The sequence below is a fragment of the Mauremys mutica genome, chromosome 3 (assembly GCF_020497125.1).
Source record: "Mauremys mutica isolate MM-2020 ecotype Southern chromosome 3, ASM2049712v1, whole genome shotgun sequence".
Lineage (NCBI taxonomy): Eukaryota > Metazoa > Chordata > Testudines > Geoemydidae > Mauremys > Mauremys mutica.
This window is the reverse complement of record NC_059074.1, coordinates 132473644-132490677: the sequence shown is the minus strand read 5'-3', so window position 1 is coordinate 132490677 and position 17034 is coordinate 132473644. Positions and strand designations below refer to the sequence as shown.

Below are 17034 nucleotides of genomic sequence, written 5' to 3'. Positions count from 1 at the left end.
ATAAGCCAGTCGTCATAGGCAAGGGCAGCTTTGACCTGCTGCATGTCCCTGCAGCCCAGTACCTCCAGGGGCCTTGGACAGGCCCTGCAGCCTGGGGAGTTGCTGGCCCGGAGCTCCCCAGCTCCTCTGGCCTTTCCCCAGCCCTGCTCCACTCCAGTGCCCTCTAGCGCTCAGGCAGCCACGTCCATCTCCTTCCTCAGCCAGAGGGAGCCTGCCTGCTCCTGGCCCACTGCTCTCTTGTAAGGGCCGGCTGGGCCCTTATCAAGCCAGCTACAGCTGTGGCTGCTTCCCAATCAGCCAGGCTTTCAGAGCCGCCGCCCTCCCCAGGGCTGCTTGTACCCTTCCAGTGACCATCCCGCTGCATCCTCACTCAATAAAAGGCTGCAGTGTAAATCCACGGTCTGGTGTGGAGGTCTGATCGGCACAGCTGACAACAGATCTACCAGGGTTGGAAAGGAACAGACCAGGGCCACACACATGATGACTGGCGTGGAACAGCTTCCTCATGGGGAGAGAGAAAAAAGACGGCGATTTTTCAGCTTGGAAAAGCGACGGCCGGCGGGGGTTATGCTGGAGGTCCAGAACATCCTGACTGGTGTGGAGCCAGTGAATGGGGGAGTGTTATTCACTCCTTCACATGAGGTAAGAGCTAGTGGCCACCTGATAAAGTGAATGAGCAGCAGGTTGAACACAAACCAAAGGGAGTATTTCTTGGCACAACCCACAGCCACCCTGTGGAACTCGTTCCCAGGAAACGTTGCGAACGACAAAAGTACGACTGGGTTCAAAAAGAATTAGATAAATTAATGGAGAACGGGTCCAACAATGGCTATTAGCCAGGGTGGGCAGGGAGCAGCCCCATGGTCTGGGAGTCCCTAAGCCTCTGACTGCCACATGCTGGGAGTGGATGACGGAGGACGGATAAATCAATAACTGCCCTGTTCTGTTCATTCCCCCTGAAGCACCTGGCACTGGCCACTGTTGGAAGACAGGAAACTGGGCTAGATGGACCCTATTCTTAGCATAGGGCCATAAACAGACCCCTGAGCGATCCCACCTGAAACAGCGTTAGACACACTTGGAGCAGCTCCCCCTTCTCACAGCAATTGGCTCAGGCTCTCTGCAGACTCAGGCATGTGGGTGTTGCTGGTAACTCTCAGGTCCTATCTGCATCTCACACTGCCCCCAGACAGTGCAAGGTTTCACTAGGGGGCGAACGGCGGAGGGCGAGATGGGGGGCATCCCAATGGGAGGAGGAGGAGTCAGAGTGATATCAGGAGAGTGGTGAAGAGAAGCATGAAGCTGCTGAAGCAGGGTCTGGCGTCATTCGTCCCTGAGGGGCAGTTCCCCATGGTGCTGGCTTGGCTTCTGGAGCCAATGTGCTCCCATATCCATTCGCCGTAGGCCACCGTCCGGACATAGACACCGGGATGATTGGGCTGGCCACAACCGTACCCCCAACTCACAATCCCCATCAGGAACCAGGTCCCATTGTGGTCACAGGCCAGCGGCCCCCCAGAATCACCCTAGAGGGGCAGAGAAATTGGGATTAGTGAGGCCCCCCCAGCCCCAAGTATCCACAGCTCAGCCCCTGGGAGCTCTAGGCACGTGGACCATCCCATGGCCCCACCCACATATTTTTGCCACACCCACTTGAGAAGTGAAAGGAGCGTTGTGCCCCTCCCTCCTTTCTCTGAAGGATGCATTGGCAGAAGTGGGATCCCTAATACAGTCACAGCAGAAAGGGTGGCTGTGTCCTTCTGCTCCTGCCCTATGCAGAGAACCCCACTCGGGATGGGCTGGAAGGGCTCCACGGCGCAGTGGGACTGGAAGCGCACAGCTTCCATAAAGATGCATGGGGTATTTTCCCATCTCGGAGCCACTGGCTTAGGCTCTCTGCAGACTTGGGGTGGGGGCAGGTTACACTCTAGCCACATTCTTACTCCTTTCTACCCACCTGCAGAGATTCAGCTATTACTTTAGATAAAAATAAAGCTGGGGCTCTGCCCTAATCACAGGACTCCGAGAGCTGGGGCCTAGACATGGGACTGTGAGTCCACAGGCATCTAAAAGCCAGAGCTGCTCCCGCCTGCTCGAAGGAAGCCAGATTGTGGAACTGCACAGCTGCAGCAGCCGTTCCATTCACTGCAGGCCCTGCATGGCGATAGGGAGACGCACTGGGGCTCACGTGCATCCAGTCGGCCCAGAACCCTCGCTCACCTGGCAGGAGTCACTCTGCCCTTCGGCGTAGCCGGCACAGATCATGTCGGGTTTGACGGGGTCCCTGCCGATGTTCGGGGCCAGGTCGATGTTGTAGAGGGCGTTGCAGGCTGCAGTGTTGATCAGCTGGACCTGAACCTCCTGCAGCGTCTTGGGGGGCGGGAGAGAGACTGGGGGGGAGAGAACCAGGGTACTGGATCCATCGCCTCCTGCAACCCACCCCCATGCCTGACAATTTCCTGTCCCCATCTACCTCCCCCACCCACTCCCCTCCCCTCTAGCCATCCTCCACCCCATCCCCTCCCCATGTCTCATTCCCTTCTCCTCCCTGCATCCATTCCCCACCTCCACCCAGCTTCCAAAGCCGCACCCAGCCCCATAGGACCCAGACTGTGCCGCACTGCCCCTAGAGGGGGTCTCTTCTGAGAGGACTGAACCAGGGACCATCTGTATCTAACACAGAAGGTTCTTAACTGAGCCTTGTGGATCAGCTGTCTCACGGATGGCTGTGAGGGATACAGCCGATCCAGGGTAGCCAGCTGGCAGAGGGCAGCAGAGAGCTGGGCGGGGATTATTGCAAGATGCTGCAGGAATCACAGGGCTCCAGGAGCTCGGGGCTTCAGGCACAGAGTGATAGCACCTTCTCCTGGGGAATGGTCTTACCCTCAGAGTCTATTCTCCCCCAACCAGTGACCCAGCACGTGTGGTTGTCAGGGAAGGAGTGGGAGGGGCCTGGCAAGCAGACGGGGAGAATTTCATTGGTGTATTGCACTGGCTCTGTCAGCTGCAGGAGGGCGATGTCGGCAGACTTCCACGTGCTGCTGTAGTTGGGATGGACAAAGATCTGGCTCACGGGGGATGAGATCCGGCACCGGGAGGGATCGGAGAGCTGGTACTCCCCCAGATTCACACGATAGGAAGAAATAAGGGCAGATCTGGGAATGGGGGAGAAAAGGCTGATCAAATGGCTTGCAAACTTGGCCAAAAATGCAGCAGGGTCTGGGGCGGGGCAGCTAGGGACCAGTCGCACAGCAACACCTCATGGGGTGGCTTGCCTGGCATAGATCCAGGCAGGACGTCTGTCTGTTGCACCGGTCCCTACCCACCCCAGTTACTCACAATTGGAAGCAATGAGCTGCTGACACAACCCACTGGGCTGAGATGAGGGACCCGCCGCAGAAGTGCTGTCCATTGTGCTGGATGCTGACCTGCCATGGCCACCGGCCCCTTGGGGCGTCCCCGCCCCCAACAATTCGGCCTGAGATCCTGGGCTGGCCGCACCCTGGAGAGGAACAGCATTGACATGAGAGGAGCAAAGAACCAGGAGTCCTGACTTTCAGCCCCTCTCTGCTCTAACCCAATATACCCCACTCCCCTCCAAGAGCTGGGGATAGAACCCAGGAGTCCAGGCTCCCAGCCCCATTCTCATGGCACTAATCCAGGGCAGGTAAGGCTGGCATTTTGAAGTGTCTTACCTGCCTGTTTCCAGCTCCCCTGAGCACCTAGGGAGTGAAGAACAAGAAAGGAAAGATATTAATGTGTGAGTGTCGGGGGTGGAGGTTTATGCACAGGCATTGCTGGAACCTGAGAAGGTGTGTGGAGGTAAGTTCCAGTAGCTCCACCCATAATTCCCAAGCTCCGCCCATTGCCCCAGACCAGCCCTGCCATCCTCAGTGCCAGCAGAAATTCATAGCCGTGTTTCTATTTGATTTACCACCAGTAGGTTCAAGAATCAACACTCCCCATTGATCTGAGTGGGGCAGCTCAGTACTGAATGTACCAATCCAGGCTGCGGGGGGGAGGGGTCTATGAAGGGCCAAGGGGTTGGATCTCCCTGATAGTCACTAGCCAATTCCCTCCCCCACAACCTGTATCTCGCTCCCCTTCCCCTGGGAGGGAGGGGCTGGTCCCTACATCCCCACCCCACACTCACCCTGCAGCAGTGTCATCGCCAGCAGTGCTAGGGCCAGTGGAGAGCAGAGAAGTCCCATGGTTCAGCCTTCCGCAGGCCTGTCTTGGCTGCATGCAGCTGCCTCCATTGCTCCAACCAAAGCCCGACTGGGGAATAAAAGTTCTGGGGCAGGTTTTTATGGACACCTGTGTGCCCCTTCCTGGATCTATAGAGTATAATGGGGACTGATTTCCTGGTAACCCAAGCAAGGAAATAAGTGCTACTAAATTCAACGTGCTGAACAGGTTGTGACCGCTTTCATTCTGCTCTGCCTGGTGTCACCCCAGGATGGGCGTCCTGGAAAACCAAACGAAAACACGCGATGGCCGAGGTCACTGTGTCGAGGCCACCGGTGATTTTCACTTCCCCATGTCATTGCCAACTGAGTGTGCCAAGCAGAGAGAGCCCAGGAGAGTGAGACGGTTCTCATGGAGTGAACATTATGCTGGCTTTGGGGTTATTGTTGAGTTGCAGTTATTGTGGCATTTAGGGCAAAGGTTATCATGGGGATTAGGGATAAGGGTATCATGGAGTTAGGGTTATCATGGGGTTCGGGCTAAGTGACATTATCTGCCCTGTTGCTTGGACCGTGCGACACTTCTCCTTGCATCACTCTAGATTTGGGGGATCTGTCCCGTATGTCTTGCAAATTCCAGCTGATGCTGTGAAGTCATTATTGTGACAGTGTTGTGCTGTGGAGAGCCTCCATGTGGAATATGACAGGATTGCCCCAAAGAATCGACCTGACTCATAGCATCAGCCTCTTCTTCTTACACAAAGAATCTGGCAAAGCCTCCAAATGTTACTGAAAGATTTTGGGCCAGTTGGGTCACATTTTCTATGTAACTTCTCCCCAGGACATTGTCAATACCGAGAAGGTAGCAGCTGGTCACCTCCAAAAGCCACCTGCTGCTGTTTAATTTGCCTTGGTGTGAACGATGGTAAATAACAAGGCTATTTTTGCTTTTAACTGCCGTAGGGGTGTGCCCGTGAATTGCTAAATGAACCCAGGCCTGCTGGCGCTGTCCCAATATGACTCACTGCATTCTGCCCGAGAGAATCAGCTCTGTGATATCAACAGCGCACAAAGCGCCCCTCCCAGAAATGATGACAGATTGGATGCGGTGTTTAAAAGCTACCATATTACAGCCTGAGAGACAAACATCCGAATGGAGCGGCGCCGATCAGCTGAACGTAACGGACTTCGCAGGCTCGGCCAAAACCTTTCCTCTGTCTACTTAGATTCCTCTGTCTTGTAAGTGCTCCATCCGGGTCTATGCAGGGGCCCTGGTCTCCGTTAGGGTCTATGAATCGCCTCTCACAAAGGGGGCCCTGAACTCTTGGCCAGAGTCTGTCCAGCACCGGGCACAATGCTACCCGCTCCCAAAATAAGTTGGTTTTACTCTTTCATTTCTACTTTGATTAGTAAAACACCTTTTTCTAAGGAATCTCCCACTGCCACTTTGAACAGAAACAATTATCCTCACGTGACGACACCGTAACACCCATTTTTCCATGAAAAAAAAAACTTTTTCTCAAAAAAACCCCCCAAACCCAACAAATTCTACAGCCCCACAACCCCACTCTGCCTTCCACCAACCTTAGTTACAACCAGCAGGGGTGACCCCAGCCCCAGCCCCCCAGTCTTCCATTTCTCCTCATTCTGTGCCCTGAAGTGTCCAGCCCTCTCCTGGACAGCTCAGAGAAAGCGTAAGGTTCGTTTGTTCCTTTAAAGACACAAGAGCACGTCACAGCTTATTAACTTAATTGGGGGTAGATACACCCTTCCCCACAGGCGCCGGCTTTGTCATTTCTCCTGCTGTGCTCAACCCCGGCGCTGCCCCAGACCCCGCACCCACTCAATCCCTTCCCCCAAGGCCCCATCCCCACCCCACCTCTTCCCACCCCTCTCAGCCCCTTCCTCTGAGTGCATCCCACCCCCACTCCTCCCACTCCCCCCAGCGCCTGCTGCATGCCGCTGGCACGCGGGAAGCGCTGGGAGGGAGGGAGAGGAGCTGATTGGTGGGGCCGCTGGCCGGTGGGAGGTGCTGTAGGAGTGCGGGAGTTGACTGGTGGGGCTGTCAGTGGCTGATCTCCTCCCGGCAGGGGAAAAACCAAACTGAGTGCCTGTCTAGGGGAAGGGCTGGCACCCCGGGGTCAATGGGTCAACACCCCCCAGCCAGGGAGGGGGCAGGGGAAGGGGTCCCCCTCTATTCTGTGTTTGCGAATGTGTTTCTGTTGTCGGGCGGAGGACGCTGCTTGGGCCTGGCCCAGGCCTAGCCAGAGACCGTTGATCAATAGCCACCGAGGGGGCGGACAAGCCCTGTCCAGAGTGGGGTTGATTTACTGCCGGCCCCGGCCCCGCCAGCGGGAGAAGTGCTGAACCCGGCCAGACGGAGGAGGGGCCCTGCCACAGGGTGTAGTGATGGAGGCCAAACATGGGGTCTCTCCTGGCTTATATCTCCCAAAGGTCAACAGCTTGTTTCAAGAGGCAGGATGGCCTCTGGCTGTTCTTCCTGCCTGGGAAAGGGGCTTCCATTGTTTTCATCCCACCAGGCTTAATTTACCTAAGAGACAGGTAAATAGCTTCCCCCTCTCCCCCCGCTTGGGCAGGAACTGCTCCTTCCACATGCTTTCAAACATATTATCAAGGAGTGTCAGGGTGACCGTATTTCCCTGTGCTGAATATGGGACCCCTGGGAAAATTACTCATCTTCAAGCAAATTCAACAGCAACCAGATCAGAACTATGCAGCACAAACATTCAGATTAACATCAGGTTGACTGAGCTCCTCTTACAAAGAACTGTGGTTTGAGCATTGGCCTGCTAAGCTGAGAGTTGTAAGTTCAATCCTTGAGGGGGCCATTTAGGGATCTGGGGCAAAAATCTGTCTGGGGATTGGCCCTGCTTTGAGCAGGGGGTTGGACTAGATACCTCCTGAGGTCCCTTCCAACCCTTATATTCTATGAAATACTGCGTAGTTGGATTTTTTTTTATTTACCTTCTGGTCTTTAAGGCTTTAGGGTTTACACAGGGAGAGGTGACACACACACACCCCTACTCCCACACACACGTAAAAGGAGGGGTGACACACACACACCCCTACTCTCACACACACGCAAGGGGAGGGGTGACACACACACACACTTCTCTCAATAGGGGGGTTGGCTGACTGACCCGACCCTCCCTTCCCAGTGCTCTCCGCCCTCCATGCCTGGCTGGGCCCCCGGGACGGACCCACCTCTACTGGTACCTGGTGCTGCATCTTCCCAAGGCAACATGTGGGGGGCACATAGGGTCATGTGCCCCCCCTCCGTGCCAGATTTCTGCCAGGGTTCACACCAGAATGTGGCCAGCTGCAGCCTTTCGACACTGTTCGGGAAGGGAAGGACGGGAGCTGCTTCCAGCTGCAGGGGAGGAGGTGGGGGAAAGGGGTGACCTAGCTCGTGTCTTTACAGAGCTCATGGCCTCTGCCCATGCCCATCCCCTGTGGCTGGAACCAGCTCACAGTGTCGACAGGCAACTAACACCTAGCGGCTGCTGCTGGCCACTGACATAACCCAGCCGCCTCCACCGACCGCGGGGGCAGGAAGGGGTTAAGCCCTACGGATGCCTTGTGCACTAGGGCCCAGGGAACCTGACTGACGCCAGAGAGGCGGCTCAGCAGGGGACGGAGCAGCCCCACACTCCCTGGGGGCAGGACCCAGGGAAGGGGGGAGGGTGAAGAGGGGGCTAAGCCCCTGTCTGGGGGGCTGCTGTGAAGCCTGCAGGGTCGGGACGGGAACAGGCTGGAAATCACTCCCCCCGCCCACCACTCCAGAGCTTAGCTGAGCAGCGGAGAGGCTCCCCCCTGCCAGCGCTGTGCGGGGCATTGGCACATGCAGGGCTCGGCTCCTCCTGGCCAGTGGATCTTTCCCCGGGTGCCGGCTGAGCCAGAGGCAGTGGGGGAAGGAAGGAAGGAGCCTGCCGGCCAGGCTGCTGGTGAGCTGAGCGCTCCGACCAGGGGCTGGTTCTCCGCACAGCGCTGGGAGCGGGACGGGCCCTGCCGGGGGGTTATGGAAGAGCAGCGGGGCTGGGGGGTGGGGCGAAGGGGCAAAGCAGGGAGAGGACAGCGAGAGGGGGCGATGGGTGGGCAGCAGAGGTGACACGTAACAGGCCACCGCCTGGGGCCTCCCCGCCCGCGCCAGTCACCGCAGCTCACAGCGCGCAGCCTGCGCCAGCCGGAAACGGGAAGGGGGCAGGGCCCTGCTGGCCAGGGGCTGTGCTGACGGACCAGCATGGGGAGCGACCGGCTCCACACGCTGCAGCTTCGCCCCACCACCAGCCTCGCAAACCCACCCCCATCGTCAGCCACTGGACCGCCCCCCACTCCCTGGTAGGTGGGCGCCTGGTGAGCAGGGATCCAGCCAGCAGCAGGACCCGCCAGTACTGATGGGGGGGAGTCAGAAAATACAGGACAATTTGCCCGTTTTTAAGAAAAAGTCGAGACACCAGCAGGAGGGCTTAAATAAGGGACTGTCCCTTTAAAAACGGGGCATCTGGTCACCCCAATGAGTGTCCATAATTCCCCCTAGAGTGTTACTACAGACATTTCACAAAGACATTCATCACCAGCATGTCACTGGCTCTCAGAAAAGGCCTCGCTCGGTACACGCTTCTAATGCAGGAATATCGTATACACCAATTAATTCAGTAGCTTATCACTGGAGGTTCAGACCCCGTTTTATAGCCCAGTAAATCTTTGGAAAAGTAAAACCCAGCCCGAGCTTCTCTCTCCTGCTGAGTGTAGACACCAGGCTGTCTTCTCCCCCGCTTCTCAGTGTGAGGTTTTTGCCTCCGCCCCTTTTAGTTCGATGGGTTTGTGTGCTGCTTAGGAAATGGAGCGAAACACAGTCCTTTCTTTGGGAGAGACCTGTTTAACAACTCCACCTGCCACACCTGGTTTGAACACATTTTAGTGACCACTGCAGTGTATGTCCCTAACCCTTAACAGCCCTTGCATACGTACACCACACACGGATAGGAACGATCAGAGAGTTGTTAGTTTTCAAATCATACCTCACAAGATGCATTTTTCACAAAGATTGTTACGATAATGTGTAGGGTGTGAATACTGTGGTCTGGTGTCACAGGTGACATGGTCTCTCTGCGCCAAGAGTGAGGAAGGGCTGGTGTGGGATGGGGAACCAGTCAAGGAGCGGGGTCACAGGGTCAGCCACAGAAGCACAGTGAGGAGAAGGACCTCGGGGATGCTGGCAGAGGGACCGGCACTGTTCGTAGTGATGGTGGTAGAGGGACTGGCACTGTTCAGAGTGAAGTTCACCACCATGAAACTCACACCGGGCACATTCTCCTGGATCCAATCGTTGTGGGCATTCGGGCGGTCGTAGACCCCGGGGTAACCAGCAGCAACACTGTTCACTGTTGTTTTCAGTAACCAGCTCACAATCCCAGCAAGGTACCAGGTCCCGTCCTCCTCACACACCAGGGGTCCCCCGGAGTCACCCTAGAGACAGGGAAAGAAATAGGGTTGGAAGGGAGGAGACCAGTCTCCATCATCCACAAGGACAGTGTTGGATTCTCCATCTCGTGATGGCTTCACATCCCCACTGGCTGCCTTTCTGGGAGATGCTTTATCCCGACATAAGTCTTGGGGCTCAGTAAAGGGGTAACCCAGTGAGATTGTAGACTGGGTCATACAGGTCAGAATGGATGATTTAATGGATCCCGCTGACTTTGTTCTCTCTGGGCTCGATACTCTTGTCTAGACACCGGGGAATGAACTCAGGGCTCAGCCCTTCCATCTGGGCCCCTGTTTGGTGGGTCCCCCCAACACACACCACCAAGTCAACAGGGAGAACGTGCTAGGAACTATGGGGTTTGCAATATCAGCCAGGGTCAGTGCCACACCCAAAACAAAGCAGCCCCGATCTCAGTCAGAGAATCTCACCGGGGCCGTCCCCTTATAGCCCTCCATGTGCCCGGCACACATCATGTCCTCTTTGATGGGGTTGTCACCCGCAGGCTTTTGTAATGCTTCCTGGAAGAGATCGTTGCAGATCATGGTGTCTACGGTGGGCACCTCCAGCTCCTGCAGCGTCTCCGCTAGGGAAGAACTCGCTGAAACGAAAGGCCCGAGGGCTGGGTGACTCACGTGGCGTGAGGAGAAGTCACATAAAAAGCTGTCACATTAAGGATCTATAAGAAGTTCCCAACTCTGAGAGGTGCAGGGTGGGGAGAGCTACCAGGTCTAATGGGTTATACCACGTGGGGCTGGAAGTCAGATCTCCTGATTGCTATGCCTGGCTCTGGAAGGGGAGCAGGGTCGTGTGTGTGTGTGTGTGTGTGGTTGGGAGGGGTGGGGGGCAGGGCAGTCGGACAGTTTAATTCACACTAAAGGCAACAACCCAGATTTTAAAGATATTTTAGGTGTTGCTCTGCTCAGCTTTGCAGCCCCACTTGGGGCCAGATTGTCAAAGGGATTCGGGCACCAATAGGCACTAAGGTGCCCAGTGGGATTCTGGAAAGCTCATAGGCATCTGCAAAAGCTGGCACTTTCGAACCTAAGTCTAATGGAGAGTCAATGGGAGTTAGGCACCAAACCTGCACAGCGATGTTTGAGAGCCCCATTTGGAGCCTATCTGAATGTTTATGTGCCTAAACTCCTTTAACACTCAGGTCTGTAGGGCGCATGTGAAAATTTTGAGCCTTGTCTACACACAGTTTGCCCTGCTTTGGTTCAATGGGTTTAAATCTCTGAGCAGATGCTGCTCAGTTCCAGGCCAGGTTATCACATGGCCGTGAAGATATAATTAGGTGTGTGATTTGATACTGCTTGGTGCCAGCTGGCAGCCACCTCTGACACGGCTTCCTATTGGTCTGGAGCCGGCATCGGTAAATATACGGGTGCCAACTACACCCACAGATGTGCTTTGAAACCCACATTAGGGCACACAGTCATGAACCTCCATTCATTGCGCCAGGAATTGACTCCCCATGTGAGCTGCACCCACTAGATGGCGATATTGCTCAAACACACACAAACAAAAATACACACACACACACACACACACACACCGCCCCGAAATAAGAACATCCCTTCATTGTGCCAGGAACTGAGTCCCTTAAATGCTCTTTTTCTCTCTCTTACACACACACACACACACACACACACACACACACACACACACACACACACACACACACTCATACAGACAGCTCCAAAAGTGGCTAGTTTTCATTTAGCTTCACCCTGCTCTGAAATGGTGAAGATAACATGGTTTTCGAGCAAAATAAGAGCAGCCACACAGCTTGAGGTACTGGAGAAACTAAATCATCTCTCAGCATCATACTGAAAAGGGGTCGTCCCTGGTGTAGAACTACAGAGCTGCGGTTATCTCACTGTCTAAGCGTATAAAGTTGCTGGCACAACTGTGTATCTGTATAACTAGGCTTGGCAGAATCCAATTATTCTAACTGGATGGATATTATTGATGTTTCTTTTTATTTTCCTCCATTTAAATTTTCACAAAATTATGGAATTAAGTACTTTTTTTTTCATTGTATTGATTTCAATTTTCACAGCTGTGGAAGAACATGGGGTCGGGCCAAGCAATAATAATTTAATGACGGTAAAGGCTGAGATTCAAAGAATCAATGCTGTATAAAAATTAAAATGCAAATTGTCAGTAACCTATGTCAAAAAAGGCCAAGTAAATATCCTTAAATCAAACTCTAAGTTCTCAAACAGCATGTCTCCTCCTTTGCCTGCTTGTAAATTTCAGTGATTACCAATGGAAATATGTTTTCCTCAGTGTAGGGTGAAACGAACACTGACTGACAAAAATCAAACCCTTCCAGGCCCGTGTAGAGTGGTGCCTGCATAACTGTGCGGTTGTACAACTGTTTACCTGTATAACCATATAATTATCGCTGTATAACAATGTAACCGTACAATTGTACCTGTGAAAACACAAAACTGTGGTTGTACGACCATACCTGTATAACTATATAACTGGGGACCTGTACAACTGTGGCTGTTTAAACATAAGAACATAAGAATGACCATACTGGCTCCACCTATACCAGTATCCTGTCTTGTGACAGTGGCCGGTGCCATTCAGAGGGGATGAACAGAACAGGGCCATTTTGAGTGATCCATCCCCTGTTGTCAGGTCCCAGCTTTTGGCAGTCAGAGGCTTAGGTACCCCCACAGCATGGGGTTGCATCCCTGCCCATCCTGGCTAATAGCCATGGATGGACCTATCCTGAACTTATCTAGTTCTTGTTTGAACTTTTGGCCTTTGCAACACCCCCTGGCAACGAGTCCCACAGGTTGACTGTGGGTTGTGTGAAGAAATACTCCCTTTGGTTTGTTTTTTCAAACCTGCTGCCTATTCATTTCATTGGGTGACCGCTGGCTCTTGTGTTATCTGAAGGGGTAAATAACACTTCCCCGTTTGCTTTCTCCCACTCCATCCGTGATTGTAAAGAACTCTCTCAGCTCCCGACCTTATAACTCTGTAACCGCACAACTGTGCCTGTATAACCATGGAACTAACTGTGTAACGCTCAGTCCCTCTGTGTACCGATGAGGTTACAATCACCCCGCCTGTAACCTTCACCCGGTGCTGGGTCTTTCCCCTGCCCTTCCCCTCTCTAACAGCTACGAGTCTGCCTCACCTTGGGGGCGAATATTCCCCCAGCCCGTCACCCAGCAGGCGTCCCCAGCAGGCACACGGACGGAGGCGTCGAGCAGGCACACGGGGCTGATGGAGGCCGTGAAGGCAATTGGCTTCTCCAGCTCCACCAGGGCGATGTTGGCAAGGAAAGTGCTACTGTTGTAATTGGGATGGGGGATGACCCGCTTCACCGATGAGGACATCTGGGTTGGGGCCTCACTGACAATCCTGTTTTCACCCAGCTGCACCCGATACGATGAATTGGCTACAGATCTGGATGCAAGAAAATCTGATTAGGGAAAAGCCACCCAGCAATGCCTCACAAGGACAGCTCGCCTGGCGCTGAGGTACAGCCGGCTCTGGGGTGGAGCGGCTGGGGAACAGCCACACAGCGATGCTGCACAACAGGAAGCCAGTGGAGAAGGAGAGGGAGTCTTTCCAGAACAGCCGCAGTCACTGTCTCTGCCCTGCCTGGGATACTCACGGATCGAAGCAATGAGCTGCTGACACCACCCAGCTCTCGGAGATGAGCGAACCGCCGCAGATGTGGGAGCCGTATCTCTGCACGCTGACCTGCCAGGGCCAGGCCCCGGCCTTGGCATCTTGACCATTCAAGATGCGCCCTGAGAGTGAGACCAACGGCTTGCCGCAGCCTAGGAAGAAAAGAGGGAAACTGCATTTTCCCCGGGCAAGGGAGCTGAAGTGGGGAGAGTGTAAATAATTATAAGTGTTCCCTGATGATAAGAGAGCAACTGTTCCCCTCCCAGAGCCTGGGAAAGAACCCAGGAGTCTTGACTCCCAACTCACCTGCTGTAATCCATCCACCCCCACTCCCTTCCAAGAGCTGGGGCTAGAACCCGTGAGTCCTGGCTTGTAGCCACATGCTGGTTGCACATGTCAGGGCAGCTAATGCTAATGTTCTGCTTTGGGCACTTTATCTGCCTGATTCTAACTCCCACGAGCACTGTGGCACTTTCTGTGGTAACTCCCTGCTCCCAGCAGGAGGGAGGCAAGTCTGTGCCCACCAGGGGAAACCCTCCCAGCCACCAGCTGCTGGCATCCCAGGTGCTCCATGAGCCCTGCTCTATCCCTCTGCAGGCAGCACTTTACACACCCGACTCCGTTACACTCCAGTGCCCAGTCCCCTGTTTTCTGCGCACCCGCAATGCACAGCAATCCGCTGCCTCTGTGGAAACAGCACTCCCCAGCACCCTGCTCTCCCCTCAGTTCAACCCTCTCCTTAGCTTCTGACACCTAGACATGCCTATAGTAAAACCAAGCTGAAGTTTATTTAGCAGAGGTTGCAGCAGAGATTCAAACTAAAGGCAAGGAACAGTACGTGGAAATGTAAGGTCACAAGTAGAAGAAAAACATAAAACACAGTCTACAGCCTGTACCTGTTCGCAAGGTGCTGTTCTGTCTGATCGAGTGTTTCTCACCCAATGGTTAGTTCTTCCAGCCCTTGTCCAGCCCATAAAGCTGAGATACAACCCACCCGGTTCCACTGTAATGGACCAACCTTCTGCTCTTGTCCAGTCATAAGGTCCCTGTGATAAAAGGGAGAGACGTTTGCCAGGCTCTCCCTCTTCCACCTCCATCGACAGACTCCACCACCAGGCGACTGAAGCGCTGATCAAAGGGTAGAACCTGACTGAAGGGCAACCAGCCAGCCTGGGGTGAGAAGCATCTACGTTTCTACGGGCATTGAAAGTGTTAAGATCAGCTTGGAATGCGTTTTTTATTTTATTTCATTTGACCAAATCTTACTTCTTGTGCTTTGACTTATAATCATGTAAAGTCTGTCATAAATGTGTTTGTTCTACCTGGAGCAGTGCGTTTGGTTTGAAGCATGTCAGAGACTCCCCTTGGGATAACAAGCCTGGTACATATACATTTCTTTGTTAAAATGACAAACTCATATAAGCTTGCAGCAGCCAGTGGGCATAACTAGACAGAGGTTCCTAGGGTTGTGTCTGGGACCAGAGATATTGGCTAGTGTCATTGGGTTACACAATCCAAGGGGCAGCTGACATGCCAGAGGCTGTGTGTGAAAAGCCCACGAGTGGAGGCTCTCACAGTACATCAGGGTGAGGCTGGCTCCCAGAGCCAAGAATTGGAGGGACCTAACAGATCACCAGTCCACATAACACCAGGGGAACGTCACAGTCCCTGTCTTCCAAGATTCTCCAGTGGATCATCTTTTTAAATCTCCAACCCACATCTCATCCAAGCAGTGAAGAGAGGCTGTCTCCATGGCTGCTCAGTTTTCAGACTCCCCATCAGATTTGGAGCACAACATCCTATGTAAACCTGATTCCATGCTCAAATGTCTCGCAATAACCACGGCAATCAGCTCAAACTTAGCTTTGAACAGAGATCCCACGAGCCCCTTTCATTGTCACTGGTTGGATTTAGATATAATGTCCCTGCCAGTACATGGCTGGGTGAGTTTGGGTATAGATATGTTCCAAGCGCTTAGGGAGTGAAGAAAGAGCAGGCAGGGCTGGGATTATTATGGGGTTGAGGCTACCATGGAGGTTAGATTACTCATGACAGTAAAGATACAGTTACCATGCATTTAAGGTTATTGTGGGATTAAGATTAAGGGTATCATAGTGTTAGGGTTAAGGTTATGATAGGTTATAATGGGTATAGGATTATCATCAGGGTTATGCTGAGGTATTATCAGGGGGACTAGAAGCCAAAGAGAGAGAACCCTGCATCCCATTGAAATCACAGACTAATTCTGGGAGGTGAAATGCAACCAGAACACCTGGGTTCCCTTGCAATTCACGAGCACAGCCTCAGGGCATTTAAAGGTAAAAGTGTTATTTACATAAGAAAATTGAATTAACACAAACTGTCCTGGTAAAACTTTAACACACCCTGGTTCTGCCACTCTGTGGAAAAGCAAGCAAACAAGAAAGCCCATATTTCAACCCTAACCCCCCATTATAAACTTTCTCATAACCCCAATGATAACCTTCACCCAATGATACCCTTAACCCCAACCCAATGATACCCTTAACCCTAATCCAGTGATAACCTTAACCCCAAAATAACCTTAACCCTTACCGGGAATCCTGATAATACCAATTTATCAACCCTGTTCTAACTATGCCTTTCTCCTGCCCCATGACTGAGATAGGACCCAGGAGCCCTGGCTCCCAGCCTCATTCTCATTCCACATGCCCACGGCAGGCAAGGATGGCATTTTCCTGTGAGTGTCTTACCTGCCTGATTCTGACTCCCCTGAGCACCTAGGGAGCAAAGAAGTCACAGATTTTAATATGTGAAGGGCGGGGGGAGTGATACACAGTCATTGCTGTACATTATACACAATCTGCATAGTGTCTCTGAGAGAATGGGTGACAGTTGCTTCACCCACAGTTCTCAGGCTCCACCCACTCTCCTGAAACAGCCCTGCTATCCATAGCAAGAGTTAAACATCTTAGCAGCATTGCTATTCAACTCATCATCTGTAGGTTCCAGAGTCAACAACAGGTGGTCTGAAGGGGGTAGCTCAGGAGTGAATGCAGAAATAGGGGCTAGATGGCGGAGGGGTGGGGGTTCTATGAATGGCAAAGGGATTGGATCCACCTCTTCTTCAATAGCCCAATTCCCTCCCCAACAAGCCAGTTTTTCTCTCCCCTCCCCATGGGAGGAAGGGCCCCGTCTCCCATCTCACCTCCACCCCACACTCACCCTGAGCCAGGCTCGTTGCCAGCAGCGCTATGGCCAGTGGGGAGCAGAGATGTCCCATGATCCAGCCTCACCTGGTCCTGTCTTAGCTAAAACTAGCAGCCTCCATCTCTCCGACCAAAGCCTCTCTGGGGAATGAACGCGCCTGGGCAGGTTTTTATAGGCACAGCTCCTGCCTCCGCCCTCCCCAGAGCTAGGGAGAACAGATATGACTGATCCCACAATGAGCTGCTCAAGGAAACAAATGCTTCGAAATTCGGCACGCGAGCAAGGCATGACAGTTCTCGTTCTGGTCTGCCTGTAAGTGCCCCACGAGTGGCAGACTGAAGAACCAAACAAAAACTTGCAATGGCCAAGGTTAACACGAGGAGGCGCACGGCGATTTTCTCTTCTCTGTTTCATTAGCAATTGAATGTGCCAAGAACAGCTGGCCAAGGACAGAGCCCCGGCAAAGCTAAGGTTGCAATGGGGGTACGGTTA

The 17034-nt window shown here is 53.4% G+C and overlaps 1 protein-coding gene across 1 annotated transcript; it reads right to left on the bottom strand.

Annotated features, from left to right (window-relative positions):
- Positions 1–1262: 1262 nt before the first annotated feature.
- LOC123366670 (serine protease 27-like) lies at positions 1263–16615 on the bottom strand. The gene is made up of 9 exons (XM_045010315.1): positions 16558–16615; positions 13337–13505; positions 12854–13125; positions 10122–10291; positions 9379–9677; positions 3696–3722; positions 2884–3155; positions 2221–2390; positions 1263–1526 (listed from the first exon to the last, which is right to left on the bottom strand). The coding sequence occupies exons 1-9, from the start codon at positions 16613–16615 to the stop codon at positions 1263–1265; spliced, it is 1701 nt and encodes a 566-aa protein (XP_044866250.1).
- Positions 16616–17034: the final 419 nt, after the last annotated feature.

Bases quoted from the DNA above. Each gene is read 5' to 3' on its own strand.
- LOC123366670 (XM_045010315.1), bottom strand. From the start codon at position 16,615: ATGGGACATCTCTGCTCCCCACTGGCCATAGCGCTGCTGGCAACGAGC. The intron at 3,156-3,695 runs GTAAGACACTTC...CCCCATTCCCAG, and splicing joins GGGGAGCTGGAAACAGGCAG to ATCTGCCCTTATTTCTTCCT. The intron at 2,391-2,883 runs GTAAGACCATTC...TCTCCCCCCCAG, and splicing joins GGGGAGAATAGACTCTGAGG to TCTCTCTCCCGCCCCCCAAG.